The 19,879-nt window shown below is 34.5% G+C and overlaps 1 protein-coding gene across 6 annotated transcripts in view; it reads right to left on the bottom strand.

Moving 5' to 3' along the window:
* Positions 1-19,879, bottom strand: part of LOC149786092 (uncharacterized) — a 95,156-nt gene that overhangs the window by 64,032 nt on the left and 11,245 nt on the right. For 3 of the 6 annotated variants that reach the window (XR_016424868.1, XM_089976385.1, XM_089976383.1), the window contains exons 3-7: positions 16,065-16,357; positions 11,364-11,448; positions 7,747-7,888; positions 6,965-7,081; positions 6,201-6,314 (exon numbers count right to left, since the gene is read on the bottom strand). Coding sequence is in view for 4 of the 6 variants with exons in the window: in XM_089976385.1 (XP_089832511.1) it covers positions 6,201-6,314; positions 6,965-7,081; positions 7,747-7,888; positions 11,364-11,448; positions 16,065-16,357 (751 nt within the window). In the remaining 2 variants the exon portion in view is untranslated. The remainder of the gene's footprint in view (positions 1-6,200; positions 6,315-6,964; positions 7,082-7,746; positions 7,889-11,363; positions 11,449-16,064; positions 16,358-19,879) is intronic. The other 3 variants (XR_016424869.1, XM_089976387.1, XM_089976386.1) reach the window with 1 other exon arrangement.

A 19,879-nucleotide genomic window follows, 5' to 3' on the forward strand; every position in this document is an offset into this window, starting at 1 on the left:
TGATCACTAGGACACATCTTTTGTCATTCTACATAATTAATAAATAATAGAAAAGTGAGCATTGGCACACACCTTTTGTCACTCAACATTTTGTTTGCAAGACCTAACACGTAATGAACACTCATCAAGGCATATAAAAACTATGACAGAATTGAAGAAACTTCAGGTAACACAGCACAATAAACCAGGTGTGGAGGTATTGCTAACTCTTATACATCTGATGCTTCTTACATGCAGCAAATTAAGGAATCTGTCTGCTGTGTACCATTTAATTTTAGAAGTTTGTAACAAAACTTTGAAACATTTAAATTTATATCAAATCTTTTTCAAACTTTCAACTTTCAATTAACAAAATTTGTGTTGCTTTACAAGACATTAATTATCACAATGTGTTGAAGGCATCATATCTAACCAAAGACTCCTTTTTGAAGCACTTCAACTTTTGAAGTATTTTAGCAAAAACTTTGATGTATTTTACGAAGATGATCCTTACAAAATGTTAATAAGGAACAAACACCTGTGCTAATTAAAATCATATTAATTTCTTCTTAAAACATGCAACATAAGCCCTACACATTTTACTTTCATTTCCTTTCAATTCATATTAAATCCCACAAGATTCTGTTCATAAGTGTTCTCATTGCTGCATTGTACGATCACAAGTTTCTAATCCCATGCTTTGCATATTCCCAATCATGCTCCTTTCTATAACCATATAGCAAATATCCCTCTAAATATAGTATGTCATCACTATAACACTGCTCATGAAGCCAAGCAAATGGGTAGGACTAAAGGTCAGTTTGCAATATACTTTGGCTTTCTGTACATATCATTAAAATTAATGAAATGGGATTCATGATAATACCTGCCTTATAAATGGGACCTCCTCATAGCAAGGACCCATATTACAAGTGCTGTACGAAAAAATCCAATGATAAATGTATCAATACTGCCAGAATTTATCTGAAGAGGTAAGCTCCCAGTTGTCATAAAAATGAGGCGACTAGAAGAAAAACAGGGGGAAAGAGAGAACAGTGTTGTATATATTTATCTGATTTAATTGTTTGTAATTTATAAAATCTTTTTATTTTTTAATTTTATTATATGTCAAAATAATGCAGTTTCATTTGCTAGGAACTCTATACTTTTTCCATAAAATAGTTTGACTTTGTTCATTTTTGTAAACACATATGTCTGACCTGGTTCCTGACCCTTTTTTCAAAATTAGTAACAGTCACGTGAACAATATTTTTTTAATTTACTGTTTTTGTGGTAATAATAAGGTTGAGATCGAGGCTGTGTTGGATATGTGACCCTCAACATATAGATTTTATTGAAGTTAACAACTTTTTATTTTATTCTCAGAATAAAATGATTGGTTCTTATCAAGGACATGCATTATTTTTTTTATATGTAAACATGATCATGTGACCCTTATTCGGGCATCTATTTTGAGAGAAATAATCTCAGTTGGGCTTTTAAACACTGGGACGTAAAGGTTTCTTTTGTAGTGTTATTTTTGCAATTTACATTTTAATGTTTATTCAGATTATTTGGATTCTAAAGGATTAATTCATTTCTGTGAAGAAACATTCTGAGTGCTCATACAGAATTCTTGAACAAAGACATTTCTTAAAATTTTTATTCGGATTTACAAAACTGGAGTGTTATTTCTTGTGTTTCTACCGGGAACCACAATATACAGGATACAGCATACGTCATCGCCTTCCATCTTGGCTTCTTCGTCGGGACTCAAACTTGAATTTGTTAGAACATTTCATCATTAGATCTTCTAAAATTTTATTCATGGATTATTTTTGGATTTGATTTTTATAACCACAAGTTCTTATTTTTTTCATTTTTTTTTTACAGTATTTTTTCAGGGAAATAAATTATTTGTTAAATTTTTCAAAGCTTGTTGTTTTCACTCTTTCTTGTGTTTATTCGAGCCTAAACACGTAACAAGAAAAACCATAGTTAATATTTAGTAGACACTTCAATATCCGTCTCCTTCCTGCTCCACTGTTAGAACTCTACTGAAATAAAAATATTTCAAAGATACTGCCTCAAATTGTACAAGTATTAACTTGCTGCTTGTTTTTGAGCTTATTTGAAGTCTTTTCTATGAATGAATTTGCTCTGTGATGAGATGCCCCTTTCAGTCTGCTGTTTAAAGGGTATATACAAAGCTAACTTGAAGCAGCTGGGAAACTGTTCTTTATGGTTTTCTAAGAAGTAAATAGATAATTACTTGTATTTTACCTGTTGTGTTACCTGTTTGCACCTATATCTTAACAAACAGATATGCACATTTTAGTCAATTAGTCATAAAATTTGATTTTTAACCTTGATTTTGACACTTAATCCAGCCAGGTATCTTTAAAATTGGCAAATTATGTTATTTCAAAATCCACAAGACAATTTGCTTTACAACTCCAAAGTTACTTAGTGTTGAGGACTCTATGCCCCCAAAGTTACTAAGTGATGAAAGGGTCCAAAACAAATTCCCAGTGTTCCTGACAAAAGACAGTTGCTCTTTAACTAAAATTTAATTATAACTTCATTAATTAGAACAGGTGACAGAACTTTCTGGACTATTTTGGACTGTGTTATAGTTCATTTTAAATGTTCACTTCGCATTCTAGATAAATAAATTATTTGAATTTTATTAAACATTTTAGGGGCCATGTTGGTCTAAAGCGCTCACCATTATGGATAACTGCCATCTCACCTCTGTCTGCGTGGGTTCGAGTCTCACCTCGGCTAACATGGGTACATAAGAAAGCTTGCCAGTAGCTTCTCGTTGGTTGGTGGTTCTTCCCGGGGTTTCCAGGGTTCTTCCTCCACCAGTTATACTGGCCGCCATGTTCAACCTATCTTGTGCTGAAAAATGGCATCAAACCCAACAACAACAAAACTTGTTGGTTTTAGCTTTTTTTCAATTAATTAATTTAAGACCATCGAGTTGTAATACATTAATTGTTGAACAAAATCATAAAATTATCAATCACATTGACAAGCAGCCTTTTTGGTGTTACAAGTAGCCCATATTTTAAACACACATTTGTAAAACTTTCTTGATACAACTGAATGCTTGTTCCATAGCTGAACATGCCAATAAAATTTAATTTAACCATTAATATCAAACCAAAGAACCCAGATGTGTAAACAATTGTCTACCTGAAAAGAGAAGGACGTTGCGAAAGGTGCTAAGATACCTCTACTGGCAGCATGACTTATGACAAGCACAAAGGTTAAACAGTTAAATAAAAACAATATACTGTGGAGTACATTTTTATATGTGCGACATGAAACCAATTTGTAAGAGTTCTCACTCACCACTGCTCTTCAAGTGAGCAAATTCGTAAAAAAAAACTTGAATTCCCACATTTGTATCTCCTAGCAGAATCTTACACACAGTATATGCACTCAAGTTTACATTCCCCCTTCAGAAGGTATATGAACAAGTCACAAAAGTAGGTGCATCCAGTAAGTGATCATTGCAATACCACTTCATTTCTGCAATGATCTCTACATTATGCATGCCACAGTCCGGTGATGGACAAGTTGTATGTATAAAAAAAACTTGTTTGTTTTCATTTTTTTTCAATGGTAGGTTTTGTGGCTGCTACAAACCACAAATTTAAAAAAAAACAATAAAGAATGCTCCTTCTATGGAAAAAAACAACCATCTCTACAATCCATGAATTTTTAGAGCCCACAAAAATGGCGTATTTTTCTAAAACCCATGAAAACGGATGCCAACAAAAATAATAACTTCATAGTGCATTCTAACATACATTACAAAATTTGTTCATAGTGGATACTTGCATTTTAACAGTATATTTATTTTTCCCGCAGACTCGTAAACCTTCTTAATGAAGTGACCAGAATTATTATTTACATGAGCACACAATACATGGAACACAAGCACATGATACATGATGCTTCCAATAAAACTGACTTTAGGCAGTTTCTGTATTTCGTGTTTTGAATTCCTCCATTTTCAAATATATTTAATTAAAACAGAAACATTTCACAAATGTAGAAAATTGTAGGGATTGTACAAAATCGGATGATCTATGACCCCACACTTGATCTACATAGATATCCATGAAAAGTATGTTTTTGTATTGCAACTCACTTCAATATATAGAATTATAAATCGGTCAAACATTCAAATGCATACTTGGACAAAACTCTACAACGCCTGCCAAAGTTAAACGTTGGGAAGACCTTAAAAAATTTACAAGTTACTACAATAGCACAACCCTTTGTTCGAAATTCAGCAAGCTGCATGTATGTTTCTCATGCTGGAGAAAAATAAATAATTTTTATTCAACCGTTTCAGTTATGTCAATAATGTATTCAACAAATGGCATTTCTTATAATTAATGTGCTCTGATTATGCAATCTGTAAACAAGTCAAAGTGACTTTTTGTCTTAATCTGTCTAACACTTCATAAACAAGGAAGTCTGTGAAACATTAACAAGTACATATGAAGAAGAGCTAAAAATCTGGAAGGGTCATGTCCTTTCCAAGACTTTGTTGCAAACAGAACATGAAATGCCTACCATGAGCATGAGAAAGTCATGATGCTAGTCAATAAGCTTTTTCAATGATCTATGTTTCATATCAGAATTGACAACAGAATGAGATTGTAAAAGCCAAAAAATAATGAAGCAAATTTACTACTGGACATTTCTCAAGATCTTGATTACAGCCCTAAATTCACACTAGGTATCGACATTTTGTTGCTATAGCAGCAAGTTAAACATGTTTCAGAGGTAAAGATTTTGAGATAATGGCGGTAAGAACGAAAAGATGAGGAATAAAACGTGTCTTAGATTCAGAATGAATTAAATCGATCATAAAATAAAAATACAATACAACCACAAATAAATCGGCAAATGTGAAGAACTGATCTAACAAAGTGAAAATATGTGAATAAAGTATTCTACAGTTTGCTCATGCAAGAGATTTCTTTATACCTTGAACAAATCTCTATTATCCATACAAAATAATGATAGTATTTCCATGCACAAACATGCCTAGGTTTGTATTTTAACAATGCTACATCCAGATAGCTTTGCTAAGCCAAAGGTAATTTCCTTCAGAACCATACTTTTCAAACTGGAATCATTTATTTTTCTATAAAAAAGTACACCCAATTCCCCCCCAAAAGAAAATAAATTTCTACAAAAAAAAACTACATTAGAAGGCACAAAAATGTCATCATTTTGTAAGTTTTAAAACCTTACCTCACCAATTTAATACTAAATTTATCACATTCAGGACCAAGAAATTATTTACAATCAATGAATACAAGTGCTTTATGATGACATCTTGCATCATGTCACATGTAAGGCAAGAACTCAAGAAGAAAAGCTCTTTGTCAGAATATAAAAGTTTGAAGATTCTGAGAGCTCTTGAAAATATCTACATGCTAACTCTAACAATATGACTAAATGAACAACTCCCAGGAAGAAAGACAATTTCTCTGTAACAGCGACAGAATCTCTCTACAACTAAGGTTTAACACAATGAAAATACACTTCTAACTAATGTAGCTCTACAATAAAAAGGCCCCTGGATCAAAGCTTATCATTTTTATAAGCCCATCCTCTTTAGTTTCCCAAATCTGTCAATTATTTCTAAACATTACAAGTATGAACAAAGTTTACATGGTATTCTCAATTTCATATAATGTTACATAAAGAACACGAGTCTGCATAAATATGTCGATTTATAATCATAACCTGGTAAACTTCACCATCAGCTTGCTTTGTAAAGAGAGAAGAAATTTCAAAAGTGCGAATAGAAAATTTTCCTCTGGTTGGGGACAAAATATATCTAGAAATAATTTCATCCAGATGCTGTGTGAACACTCCCTTCCAAAAATGCATCATTAAAAAAAACTTCCAAGTAAATACTGAATTTCTCAGTGAATGTGTTTGGTGTTCGTTGAAAGTTCTCAATGTGTGTGTGTGTGTGCATGTGTGTATATACATATATACAGAGAGAGAGAGAGAGGGAGAGAGAGAGAGAGAGAAAGAGAGATAACAACATCAATATCTGTAAACTTCGCTACAAGAAATGTGTGTAGTATCCGACCACTGCTGGTCTCCCTCTTGTGATGTATATAAAAGTAGACTTGTCAGCCTTTCCACGCTGCAACAAAAGCCGGATAGTAACTTACCATGTCACCCCCTAAGCTTGTGCTGTTCATCTGACCAGGGCTGCTTCCCATTTTGTTAATTGGTTGGTTTCTATTCATGGCTGGGTTATTACCAAATTGCATCTGATTAGTACCCTGAAAATAGAAAAGTTACTTAAGCTTAATGGCATGAACTTCACATTTAAATTAAGTAGGATTGAGAAATTAAACAGCTTGATATATTTTCTATATTTGACCAATACTGAACATAGTTTGCAAAGGTATTATTGGAAAATTTTGTCATGTCAAAATAAACTTCTTGTGGGGCAAAAGACCCTTATTTATTTTCAATCTCATCTACCAAACTATACAACTTACTATATTGCTATATAAAAAGAATACTCAAAGAAATGTTAGAAAAAAGAATGAATGAAGTGCACAATTCCAATAACTGGAGCAAGAAAATTTGGTCATTGTGATCTACTTCAGTAATGAATATTAATCCTCAAATAAATGCAATCATCTTATTTGATGACTGAAAAGGAAAGAATCAGAAAAGCAGCCAATGCAAAAACCTACTCCAGCAAGAAAAGCCCATCCCTAATGACACGAAGAATTCATCAAAATGATATACTTTATAAAAAATATCATTACTAAAAACAGTTTTGCATTTTTTTTAAACTAAGGAAACAAAAACATCACCACCATTGTAAAGAGTATCCATTTCAGCAAACAAGACCCAAAAATTATGTACTACATTTTAATTGTGCAATCTTTCAGCATTTTCACAAGTGTCCTTTCTTTACCTGTCCTGGACCACCCCTGTCGAGCCCAATGCTTGCAGGTGGTGCTGGTGGCGGAGGCATGGGAGGAGTTCCTGGTCCACGGGGTCTACCTCCTGGACTGTCACGAATGCCCACTCCCTATCACAACATGGAGGGAAAGCCAATTACTAAGTGATGAAGAATGTATCCATGAGGTGAATAAGAACTCCAATACCCTCCTTTACCTAATTAGTCTTTCCATCAAAGGTTTTTAGTCAACACCACCTTTAGAATAAACCTGTCTAGTCAATTATATATTCTCTTTGAATGACCTCGGAAACTAGTTCAGATTTTCTAATCATGCTTACAATTGTTTGCCCTTGCATCATAAAATTAATATGACTATTTATCTCACGCACATACAATACTTAAAACAAAATTTCTCTCACAAGTAAATACTATTAGCTATCCTTAGTTAAAAATAAAAACTACAATATTTATTGGACAGCCTGTATCACAAGTCTAATACCATGCTGCATGTCAAATATTAGTCTTGAAATTATTATCTGATTGCCATAAAGTAGGAATTAAACAGAACCTTGCATAGTCTACATTCATTCACTGAACATGTTCACCTGACAACTAATGATCAACCTGTAGATACATTTTCTAATTTTAGCACTTGTAAATTCACCACACAATTTTCTGTTGTTCCTCTAAATGTTCACAGGACTTATGAACATCTTTGCCAGATCCCTACTATCTTGAGCAACAAACTGCCCATTTACTCCTTAATGGCAGAGGTCAAACAGTAAATACTCTACCCTCATTCCCATCATATCATCTCTGGGACCAGCATTCATCTGCTGTGGTTCCATTGGTCTGCCTCTTCCCTGCATATTGACCATCATCTCCTGTCTCCGTCTCTCCTCATCATCCCTCCGCATTCTGTCTTCCTCCTGCCTTCTGCAACGCAAGATTAACATTCTCCATAAGAAAACGACACTAACAACAGTTATAAATGATACAGGTGGAGTTTAAGGTAAGATGACAATCATTGATAGAAAAATAATGAAACTGCATAGAGAACAAATGGCCTGGAAGGCAGAAGTGACAATTTACACAAGATCAAGTGGAACAACAAAACTCAAGAAATATTGATATTCTTGCTCTTTTTATACTACTGCAAACTCTCAGCTATAATAATCTCTATATTCATGTAAAAAAAGTTTGTACAGATTTCATATATTATTACATCAATTTCCTTTCTAAAGCGTTCCATGCTATTATTTAAGTATACCAATTAGTTGAACATTCAACCTTGGTGACTAAACTTGATGCAAATTTTCAGCACCTATGGAGGCACTAAAGTTTGTTTTGTATTTCCTCACAATAGGAAATATTCTTTCAGTGTCACTGTTGCTATCTCCAACTGAAAAAGGCAGGTTATATTCAACAAGAAAACTCACAAACAATCCTTCAGCTTCTCTGTTACAGATCACTGCAAACTCACCTCTGTCTGCGTGGGTTCGAGTCTCAGATCTGGCCAATGTGGTTATGTGAGAAACTTGCCAGTAGCTTCTCGAGGGTCAGTGGTTCATTCCGCGGATTTCCCGGGTTCTTCCTCCACCATTAATACTGGCCGCCATCGTTCCCTCTAAGCGAATGGCAGATGTGCGCGCTATGCACGCAAGCATCATGATGATTTTATCATTAATGTTGGATTGAATATTTGGTAATTTTGATCTGCTGTGTGGCGAACAATTCAGATGCACGGGGATATCTAAGCAGCTGTGCTGCCGCGTGCAACTTAGAGGGAACATTGGCCGCCATGTATAGCCTATTGTGTGTTGAAAAATGGTGTTAAACACTACAACAAATAATCCTCACAATTATTTGTAAAACTTCTGTTCTTTATATAGATTATATATTTTACAATGCTGGCCACAGGTACAATGCTTGCTACAGGGCAGACTGCAACAATTGGATATAGTTCTACTGACATCGCAACTAGCAATACAAGACTATTATTGGCATCAATGACCACTTCTGCTATTTTGACTAGCACTTAATGGGATAACGGTTATTTTATTCCCAATTTAAGCCAATTGGGAATTCGTGAATGTGTGGGGTTTTTTTAATGTGGCGTGAATCCATTATTCGCTTTTAAGATTTATGAAATTCACATCAAAATTGTGAAGGGAGGCAAATCTGAGTACTGCAAAACCTCAACAAATCCTCTGGTGAATAAAATGTCCAAGTGACTATCCATTAAGGAAAAGTAGCTGCTGCAGTGTCAATATTTGGATACAAGATTGGCATTTAATACAAATAGACATTTTAGTGAATACCCATGTTGACAAAAGAGTGACAACACAAATGAGTGCTAAGTAACTCTGCTTCATTTTCAATAATGGAATATAAGCCAAAGACATTACAAAGCAGTATGTGAGCATACCTTGTTTACCAATGGCATCACAAACATGTCTAGGCTAATACCATGCCTCTGATGAACCATTAGTAAAATGTTACGGCAATATATTCGTTGAGAACGTGACCAAATAATTAAGGTTATATTTCCTATCAACTGCATACATGCCAACCCCTGGCAAGGAAAAAGTGTAATCAAGGTGGACAAAAAGAGTAATCTGAGCAGAAAAAGAGTAATCCGCATATAACATAAAAATTCAATCAGCATATGTATAAAATGATTGATTTTAACATCATTTACTGCTTAAGTTTTCCTATGTAACACTTTGAGCTTTAAAAGCAACAGACTCTCGTTTGCATTTCAAAACACTTTGTATGAGCTGAGAATAAGAATATTTTGCACACCAGTAGAATCCAGGTTCATTTTTGTTAATATTAAACAATCTCTTAGTTAGTATTAGAATGGTAAAGAACCAATATTCTGTACATAACCTGACAAAGAGGAAATTTATATCTTACAGTTATTGGGTATTTTGGCTGGGAAATAAGATGAAGAAAAAAAAATCAACTCTGCATGAAGTACATTGTCAGGTAAAGTGCCAATTTGATACTTCAGGAGTTCTTCTAATTTATCAGAAGCCTTTCCTGCAGCATGGTGCATCATATGACAGACAACCTGATATGTACAATGATGGAGACATTTTTCAAAATATAGAATGCAACTCCTTTATGAATGCCAGTCATCACTGATGCAGTATCAGCTGGTCTGCCAACTAATGTTTATTCAAAGCATTATCAAGCAATTGAAAGAAATGTTTTCTCCAGTGGAATCTACTCTTAATTCTGGTAATGAAAGAAGAGCACTATGACTTTGCCATTATCGTTGTCAAAGTCGCTTACACAGACTGGGTACAACTTTTTTGTCATGATCACTACTCTTGTCTGTTGCAATATTAAATGGCCCAAGTATCTTCTGCTAAACACCTAACAATATTAGATGATTTTGTTCTTGCACATGCATTTTTTCTGCAATTATGGAATCAGGAAATGTCCGTTTGAACAAAGGAGCAATGTAGTCTTCTACTGCTAGGGGTAGTCTGTGTTCTATTAGAGCTCGGTAGATTACACATCTGCATTTATAAAATTCGTGTTAAGTTCTGCTGTAAATAAGATATTACCTTAGTATTGGAGTTAGTCAAACATGCTAATTCAAGGTTTCTTTGTTTTATCACCATGACCAATATTAAAATCCTTTCCATGCAGCCTGCAAGGGGCGTGTAGCTGCCCTAGAATGGAACACTGTATTGTGTGTATTCATCTCTGAATCAGTTTTTCATCTTTCCTAATCCATCTGTGAAATTATTTTTAAAATATTTTTTCCCTAACAACACGCATCGATTAGAATAAATCTGACTGGACTTTTAGCGCCAAATACCTACAGACTGGTTCTGTACCAAATATGAACTAGAACAAAGAATCTGCGAGCAAAGATTAAAAGTTAGAAAACCAATCTGTTCTCTCCTAAGCCATACAGCTGCTATAAATAGAAACAGAGGTCAAAAATTTAAAGTAGAAAACAGCAAGTTTCTTGGAAATAGGGCAAGTGCTATAAATAGAACACAATACTGTTAGGAAAGTGCATGCAAGTCATCGGACATAGAAGCCATCTGTTCTAGAATACGGTCTGTGGGAATAATGGGATGTTAATAAAAATGAGAAAAAAATTTGGGGGAGCGGGATATGCTGAAAACATGTAATCAGAATACAGTTACGCGTAAGGCGTAATTTAGTGGGAAAAAAGCATAATGATTATGCCAAAAGCGTAATGGTTGGCATGTATGCAACTGCAATACAAAGTATATTCCGCACCATAGAATGTATACTATACCACTTGGTATTGATTCAAATTCATGATAGAATAGCCTTTTAAATCTATTTCCTGGAATCGTGTAAAAAATTAATTATCAGTGGGAGCAACAATATACTTATTTTTTCTACTGCATCAACTTACCTAATATTTATTTCATCTCGACGTCTCATTTGTTCATTCCTGAGTTCTTCTAATCTCTTCAGCTCTTCCTGCTGTCTCAACAGATCTACATCCAGAAATGCATTTTGTATGTTCAATAATCAAACAAAGGCTTGAAAAGATATATTTAAATAATTTGCTGACGATGAAATTCAACTACAACTCTTTACAAACTAATACTGTCTCCACAGTTACAAGACATTACAATCTATATAATCACAATGTGTAATCATTTTCAAAACTGCTATCTTTAGTGCATACCTGTCCATGATTTGATGCTTGACAAAGCCATAAAAAGCTTCAGATTGCAATTAATAATAATATTAATCATAATTCTTCATTCACTTTTTTATGTGTATACATACTGTCCTATAATCGGTGCATAATATTATAAAAAATGTTACTTCCTCTAAGTATATTATTCACACTTCATTTGAATTGTCAGCAATGGTCTAAGTCGAAAAGCCAATGTAACATAACAAAAAAGATTTTGTATACTAAATATATTACTATGACGCACGAGGTATACAAATTTTTCTGATCAGACATAATAAACTTCATTAGAGTATTTCTTTCTCAAATGGTCATAAACGAGGCAAACACAAACAAAATGGAATTCATCTTCTACCAAATAAACATTATTTTTCCAGCATATTCACAATACCCACGAATTTACTAAATTGTGGTATGCCTACCCATCTGTTTTCAGCAGATGCACTGTGCACTTTTATTTATCAAGTAACTTCCTAAACATGATAATCCACATGACAGGTATTTGTCCAGTTCAGATTTATTCATGATAAAATATGCAATTTATGTGGATTGTTAATAACACTTTGCCAGTTTTCGAACAATAAATCCTTAATTCTTTGCAAAAATAGTGAAAAAGTTTTTTTCATCTCCAACATCTCAATTTAGCTTTAACTTTGGTAGCTCAGATGACACAGTTTCATGTAATCTTTAAATTTGGTGGAACAGGTGACAGGGTTAATTTCATGTAATCTTTAAATTTGGTGGAACTGGTGACAGGGTTAATTTCATGAAATCTTTTGAAGATTGGTGTGGGTAGCGAGTAGAAGGCACTCTTACAATCAGTATTTAATACATCATAAAAATATGAGGTACAAAGTGTGCATCTCCCCATATTAAAGGAGACTAGAAATCAAAATTTTCCTTTTACATATGTAATTATCTACAGATTTTAATTCGACTGCAATGTTTATAAATTAAATATCGTAAGCGGGTAGTGATTATATTGCGTGGAAGATAACACGATTCCGTAAATTGCCGAGTTTTTCCGAGTTTTGATGAGACGACAGATCACGTGGTACCGTGACGCTATACTAGCCAGTCCTCGAATACAAACATAAACATTGGCGAGCAAGGCAGAGAGGAGACCACATTTGGGTTGCACATTCAAAAGTTGAATCTGCAGTCTGATATAATAGTTTATGTACTGTACTGGTAAGTGCTAAAAGAAATTTGTTAGGCACAGGTCCCGGGCTGGTGACTTAAATAAACTAAAAGTCCTGAATGAAATCCCACAAGCCGGGACAGTTCATACCTGTCAACTCTCAAGCCGGGAGAAAAACCTCCCGATTTTGAGGGTATTTCCTCATCTACCTCCCGATCTCGTAATATCTCTCAATTTTGCGCAACGAAGTCCCGATTATTACATTATGTCTGTCAATTTTCATTTGTCAGAAGAAAAAAACCCAACCCCAAACCATTTATAAATATAACGTATGCAATCCACAGTCTAAACTGCCAGACTGCAGACATCGTAGCGATATGACTGAAAAATTGTTAAAGCTACGTTAAAAATTCAAATCACACGCACACACGTCTAAATCCGGCACTGGACGAAATAATTAATATACAACAGTTTTTTTCTTCTTTTTTTCTTCTTCAGATAATAGAACGTGAAGATTAAACATTATTCAAGTAAATTTCAGATATTTTTAAACAACTACAACAGTACTAACGTAAACAAAATATAAATGAATAAAATTGTCACCAATTAGCTTAAACGAATGATCACTTTGAAATTTTCTCTGCAAAGAAAATCGCATCTCCATTTCCGCCAAAGAAACTCGGCCAGTTAACACCTGACATTCCTCTACCGTATATGAAAAGTTTAATTACCATGATTAAATTACAAGGAATAAAACAAAATATACCATGCAGTATATGTGGCTCTAAAGAACTAATTCTGAATAAATATTTTATTCAGCAAACAGTGTTACATGCATTAAGACTTAAACCTAAGGAAATAAGGTGGGGCATAAAACTTGAGAAAAACAGTTGCTACATGTACGGTAACTTGTGACTGCAGATTTGAACTGTTAAAATGAAGTCCATGACATCGTAAGTAACAACAAAATAGGCATCGTTTATTTGGTAATCAATTGCTGGTGCTTACACATACACACACTGTCGAACATGGTTTCTTTGAATTATGTCCGAAGGGCAGTCCTTTTCACAAGATCAATGCAAGGATAAGGATTATGTTCATTAGTCACACCGGCTTTATTGTTTGCGTCCTTAAATCAAAACTTTAGCTATTTTGCAATTTAGCCAGAACTGACCAGAATATGCAAAAGGGGCTTGTCGTGGGGGAATAATAAGGCGTATCACGGGGAGAAAAGGCACGTCAAATGGGCGGTCGCACATTGAGGCAAGGGGGGGGGGGGTCAATAGCCCCCCCCCCGTTCTATTGTCAGACAGTTAATGTGAAACTTTGACCTCTTTATATAGTCTTATATCAGTTCCAATTATTACAGATTACCGTTTATGCATACTACATGTATACAATGCATTTTTTTAATTAAATTTTTAATTTTTATAAGATTACTGAAAATTGTGTTTTCTCGAAACACGACAGGTTTAGAATCTTATTTTTAGCAAAGCTTCCATTTGATTAAAATCAAATCTAAATTTCACCTAGGACAGTGGTGATTTGATTTAGATTGTGCCGTGTTAAGGCATGTATGTCAACATCTTGAAAATACATTTACTCATTTCACCAGCGCGATCAAAAGTTTTCTCAGGCAAACAATTTTTGTTTCGACAAGCCTGACGGGCACCTCACTTTGAATACAGGATGGGCCGGAACTAAAACCAGAAGGGGCCCAGGGTGTCGGGCTATCAGATTTGTTTTTAGCACTGCTGGTGTAGATAAAAGATATGTGGATTGATTGTTGCATTTTGTGGTCACTTACTCGTCCTTCTGCCTATTTTCGTAACTCACACGTTTAACACTTTTCCCAGGATTTAAAATGTCCAAAGGTATTTCTGGAACAGCGCCAACTTTTAGTCTAGGCCTAGCATTTGCGTATCTTTGAGCTGCCATTTTTTCATTATCCCTCTCGTAACATTCCTTTGAGAAATGTAACGAGCACATAGTGCTGTATGGTGTTGCTTTGAAATTAACTCGTTTGTAATAATGTACCCATTCTTTCATTATGCCTTTATCTTTCGGAAAAGAAATTTTTTTTATGTCCACAGGCTTTTCTTAATGTTCTATTACACCCGTAAGTAACGCAAAACGGTATTGTCTTTTACTCTGGCAACACCCACTTGGGTTGCTGGAGTCGCTACTATGACGTCACATCCCGAAAGTAACCGAATAGGCGCGGAAATTTTGCATACGAGGTCACGGAAATTCAGCTCCTAGAAGATAGGCCAATATTTAAATATTGGCATTACGGTCGCAGATGATACTTCAGAATAAGGTTTTCTGCTATAGTACTTTTATTATTATTCTATATTTCCATTGGTTTCTGGTCTCCTTTAAACTGCTTTATTGGTAGTTTTAGGAACACCTAAAAACTGTTTGCAACATCTCTACTAAATTCATACCCAAATTTCTGACCCATAGCAAGCAATTGGTTTTATTACAAAATACAAAATGTGAAAAGTATCCTCTACACTAAAACAGCCAAATCGTTTTTTTTAATACAAAATGCCTGAGCCACTAGTTACTTTCATCAAAACCAACTTGGTTGGTGAAAAACTAATGTTCATTTAAAAATGAAAATGGCAATTAAAACAATTCAAGTCTGTTAAAGTCGTCCAAAACTGCAATGCAAAGTCCCTGACATTTAATAATGCAACATTTGTTTCATGTTGAAATAATGTCAAAAGGGTCTTAATCAAGAGATGAATAAACATGATAAACATCAGAAAAATTAGGACATAACCAACACTTCAATGACAGCAACACTGATGGAGAATCCTATGGTACTGTTCTTCTCTGGTCAATCAGCCATTCAAACACAAAAATGTTTTTTATGGATTTTTGTACGCACCTGGCAAATCATTACAATAATGCAAGTGCCCCAAAAAGATGACAGTGAGCTGAAGATGGCAAAGAGGTGATAAAACTCAAAACAAACAAGATTATCTATCCTGTTTTAGTATTTATACTATCACTACTAATGCATCAAATTCTATCTGATATTTTTCTCTAATTTCTGAATTGTTCATGTCACCAGATGACATTGTAATCACTGCCCTTGGAATCATATGTGCAACACTAATAAAACTATTCATATTTAAGATACAGCTATGAACTGTACACCATACAGTTAAGTTTAAGCTAATACAACATAAACAGATATAGTACATAGCGAGACAAAGATTATACATGACAAACCCCAAGACATGTGAATATACACAAACCTTTTCGAATTTGCTCAGCCTGATAGTCATATATTGCCGTTTCCATTTCTTCCTCTAGCCTCTTTCTCTCCAAGTCCATCTCTCTCTTCACACGTTCTGCTTGTTCTTTCTCCATATCATCAATGCGTCGGAATTTCAGTGCAAAATCGAACTCGAATGATCCTGGCTGGGCAAATCTAGGCTCCTTCTCTCTATCTTTCCTAAACATATCATTGCGCTGAACAAATTTTTCTGAGAGACCATCTTCATCATCCTTCTGTTCCATTGCTTCTACATACACTGGTCTGGGGTACCTGCAGATATATATAATGTGACAATGTCATTTTACTTTTTCCTCCTTACATCTAATGCCTTACCAAACGCGATGCCAGCATCAATACTTAACGACTCATTTAACCCTTTACCTTGTAGAATGTATGGCTTTTTAGCCCTATGATACACATGTACGAAAGTTACCCAGTGCATTGCACTATAAATAGAACATCTGTTACCTATTTGACTCCATATACATAGGCCTGCCTTTTCTAACTGTTAAACAGCATAGTACATGATCCGTTTAACAGCAATTTTAAACATTTTACATATTATGTATAGAAAGATTTAAGAGTAAAATCTGATCATTATAGCTGTGACATTATTTTTCATGAAGAATTTTTATGTGCTTTAAAATCAAGAGAACTTGCTCACCATCAAATCAGTGAAGCCACGTGACCAACCATAGCTGCCATTTCTCATCCTCAAAACTCTTTGCGACTACATAACTATATCATCTGAATTTGATAATTTAAAAGAATGAATTGCTGCCTACATCAATATCAGAGCCTTTACTTAATTTAATTTAAGCTTTCATAGCAGTGATACGAATCATGAAAAATATTTAACAATTTTATTAAATTTTGAACAGTGGAGAATATGACCCAGATACTTGAAATAGCAGTTTAACGACCAGATATTAAACAGCAACCACATAATCTGATGTAATGCTCATTCACATCAATGCAGATGGGGTTTTTCCCTGAAGGTGGCGCTACAAAAACCCACTCAAAATAGCTGCATCAGACACATCCACGAAAATGGTGTAGGCGTCAAAATGCGTTTCCATCCAAATCGAGTAAGAGTCCAAGGGCACTTACATGAAGTAAAGGGTTAAAAAGTTCAGTATCAGAAACTGATGCTGTAACAGTAAATGTAATGTGCATGCATACTTTATTTTCCTCATGTACAGTTGAACAAACTTAAGTTCCAAACCCTAAGCATCCCCATGGCTTGTTGCTATCTCTGAATTTGATGCAATTCTTAGAATTTTTTTCCATGTCATATGATGGCAATCATATCTCCTGCCATGAGACCTAACGTATTTGCCGGCCTACAAGTCGACTGTGGTATAAGTCGAATCAGCAAATTTGGCAAATTTTCCATCCATCATCGTAGAAGTTGATGCTGAGTATAATCCGAGGCCAGATCAATACCTTGGATTTGTTTTACACTTCATTCCATGCAGCACACACAGCACAGTGAATTTTATCCTATCTGTAACTTAGTAACCTTTCCAGTCAGGATCATTAAATATAAGTACCTAATTTATTTCAGACGAAGTATTTAAAATGTATTGCGCACTTTCGGCTACATATAATGATGCTGACCCAAAATTTTATCGAGTTACAGATAGGATAAAACATGTGATGTTAAGTGGAATTAAATTATAATAACTTCCGGTTTCATAAATATTAAAAGTATCATTGTATGCTATTTCAGATTACAGTGGAACCCGTCTTGAAAGACCACCCTTTCTGCCAAAACATAATGGTCTCTCATAACAGGTCATAACACTATATAATCAATAAATCTGTACATATAATCAATAAATCTGTACATGGAGAACCTGGTCTGTCAAGGCAGATGGTCTTTCATAGCAGTGGTCTTTCAAGACAGGTTTTACTGTACCAGCAATAGGGAAACTGCATCATTAATACTAAAATGCTTTTTCATTTTCTTAGTTGTTTTTTTTGGGGGGGGGAGGGGGAAAGAGTGATAGAGAGAGAAGGAAAAATATGCATTTCATGGCATTTTTCATCTTGTACCCTGTGATCAAAATAAAATATAGTCCAATAAAAGACAGAGTTCAGCTCTCTGTGTGGTTTTTTTTCCCTTATTGCCCTCATGTTGCTGAAGCTTCTTTCAAGGAGAGAAAACATCAATAAATCAAACAGTAAATATAAATGATGACAATACATTCCACACTCAATAGTTATATACATATAGTCTCTATTAGGTTAAATCCCAAGAATGACCATTATGCATTATAATTTTCTTTGCAAGTCAGATTAACAAATTTAAGTTTTTCATTTTTTTTTAAACTAGAAGGAATTGCTTACCTAGTGGTATTAATTGATAATGGAATATGGTACTGCACTTGTACACTTGTAAGATCAATCAGATAAGTGAACAATACAAATTTACAATTGTGAAGACATCATTGTCTTTCCATCTATCTCTCTCTCAATGGGGCATGCATTTTATTCGAACATTAGGTGCAAGAATAAAATTGTGATAGAGTATGTCATCATGGTTATTCAGCTTATAATTGTAAATTCTAACGCACATATATGTAATCAAATTTAAACAACATATATTGCAAACAACGTACGTTACTGGTGCATGCTGCTTTAGTACAAACATCTGATCCATGGTAATTTTTAATGCTCATGATCATGTAATTGTTTAAAATACTCAATGTGGGATCCTGTCTTTTTTCATACATGATCTCCTCCCCAAAATGAAATATTTTTTCCATACAAGAAATACAATAAAGCGATTTGGAGGACATAATCCATATACAAGTCAATTCAGAGTATATGACGAAGCTAAGATTTTCTGGTCAAAAAGTATTGTCTTGTGGGCTGGCAAATACAGTACTTAAATCTACATGTGACATTCAAAAATCATAATTGTGGCTCTTCTTGACTTTATTCACAACAATATGAACCAGGTCTTTTTTTTTTTATTAGGATTTTAAAACTAAGATTCCAGGACTCCCAGTTCAGTAAAAATAGGAGTCCCACCAGCAAAAGTTGCAGTCCCCTGTCAGAAATGTGAATTCTGCAAATTAGAAGAACTAATGGTTGTCACCGAGATTAATTTCCACATTATCATTTATAATACTGACATATAGCTTTCTTGTCAGTGTGACTAAATTTTGTCAATCCAAGGAAAGGTTATATTCCAAACACTAAGCCAGGCATCAAACACTATCTTACACTTGGCCACTGTCCCATTCAAACCATCAGTATTAGCAACTTCTGAATCTCATAACATTTTTTGTCAGTTTGCCCATTAACCCCAAAATATTTATCCAAATTTACCAAAAGCATTTTGTCAAGTCTCAACATATCTAGATTTCGAGATTATTCAGCTGCACTCTGAAAGGAACACAATAATGAAAGCTAAAGTTGTCTATCTGATGTACTCTAACAAATGATCACATGTTGATCTCTGAGTCTTTTTGCCTGTGAATTTCCAACCCTGCAGTCAGTCAAAGTCTTTGAACCTGCTGCCCAGCTACTGCATCATGTTATTTTGATGTACTCTTATAAACGACCACTTATACATCTCTGGTTCTTTCTGCCTCTAAATTAAATCTTTGTAAATATCACATTTTGCTGCCCAACTATCATGTTCTTTCAATGTGTTCTTATAATGGCATCATGCTCATCTGGGTTTTTTCTGCCACTGAATTCTATCATAAATATCTGCACAACTGATCAACATATTTTCCCTATCAGCTGGTGGCTAAGGTAGGACTGGCAAGTCTTTGG

Source organism: Sinohyriopsis cumingii, chromosome 12, assembly GCF_028554795.1.
Source record: "Sinohyriopsis cumingii isolate HCF-2022 chromosome 12, ASM2855479v2, whole genome shotgun sequence".
NCBI classification, from domain to species: Eukaryota; Metazoa; Mollusca; class Bivalvia; order Unionida; family Unionidae; genus Sinohyriopsis; species Sinohyriopsis cumingii.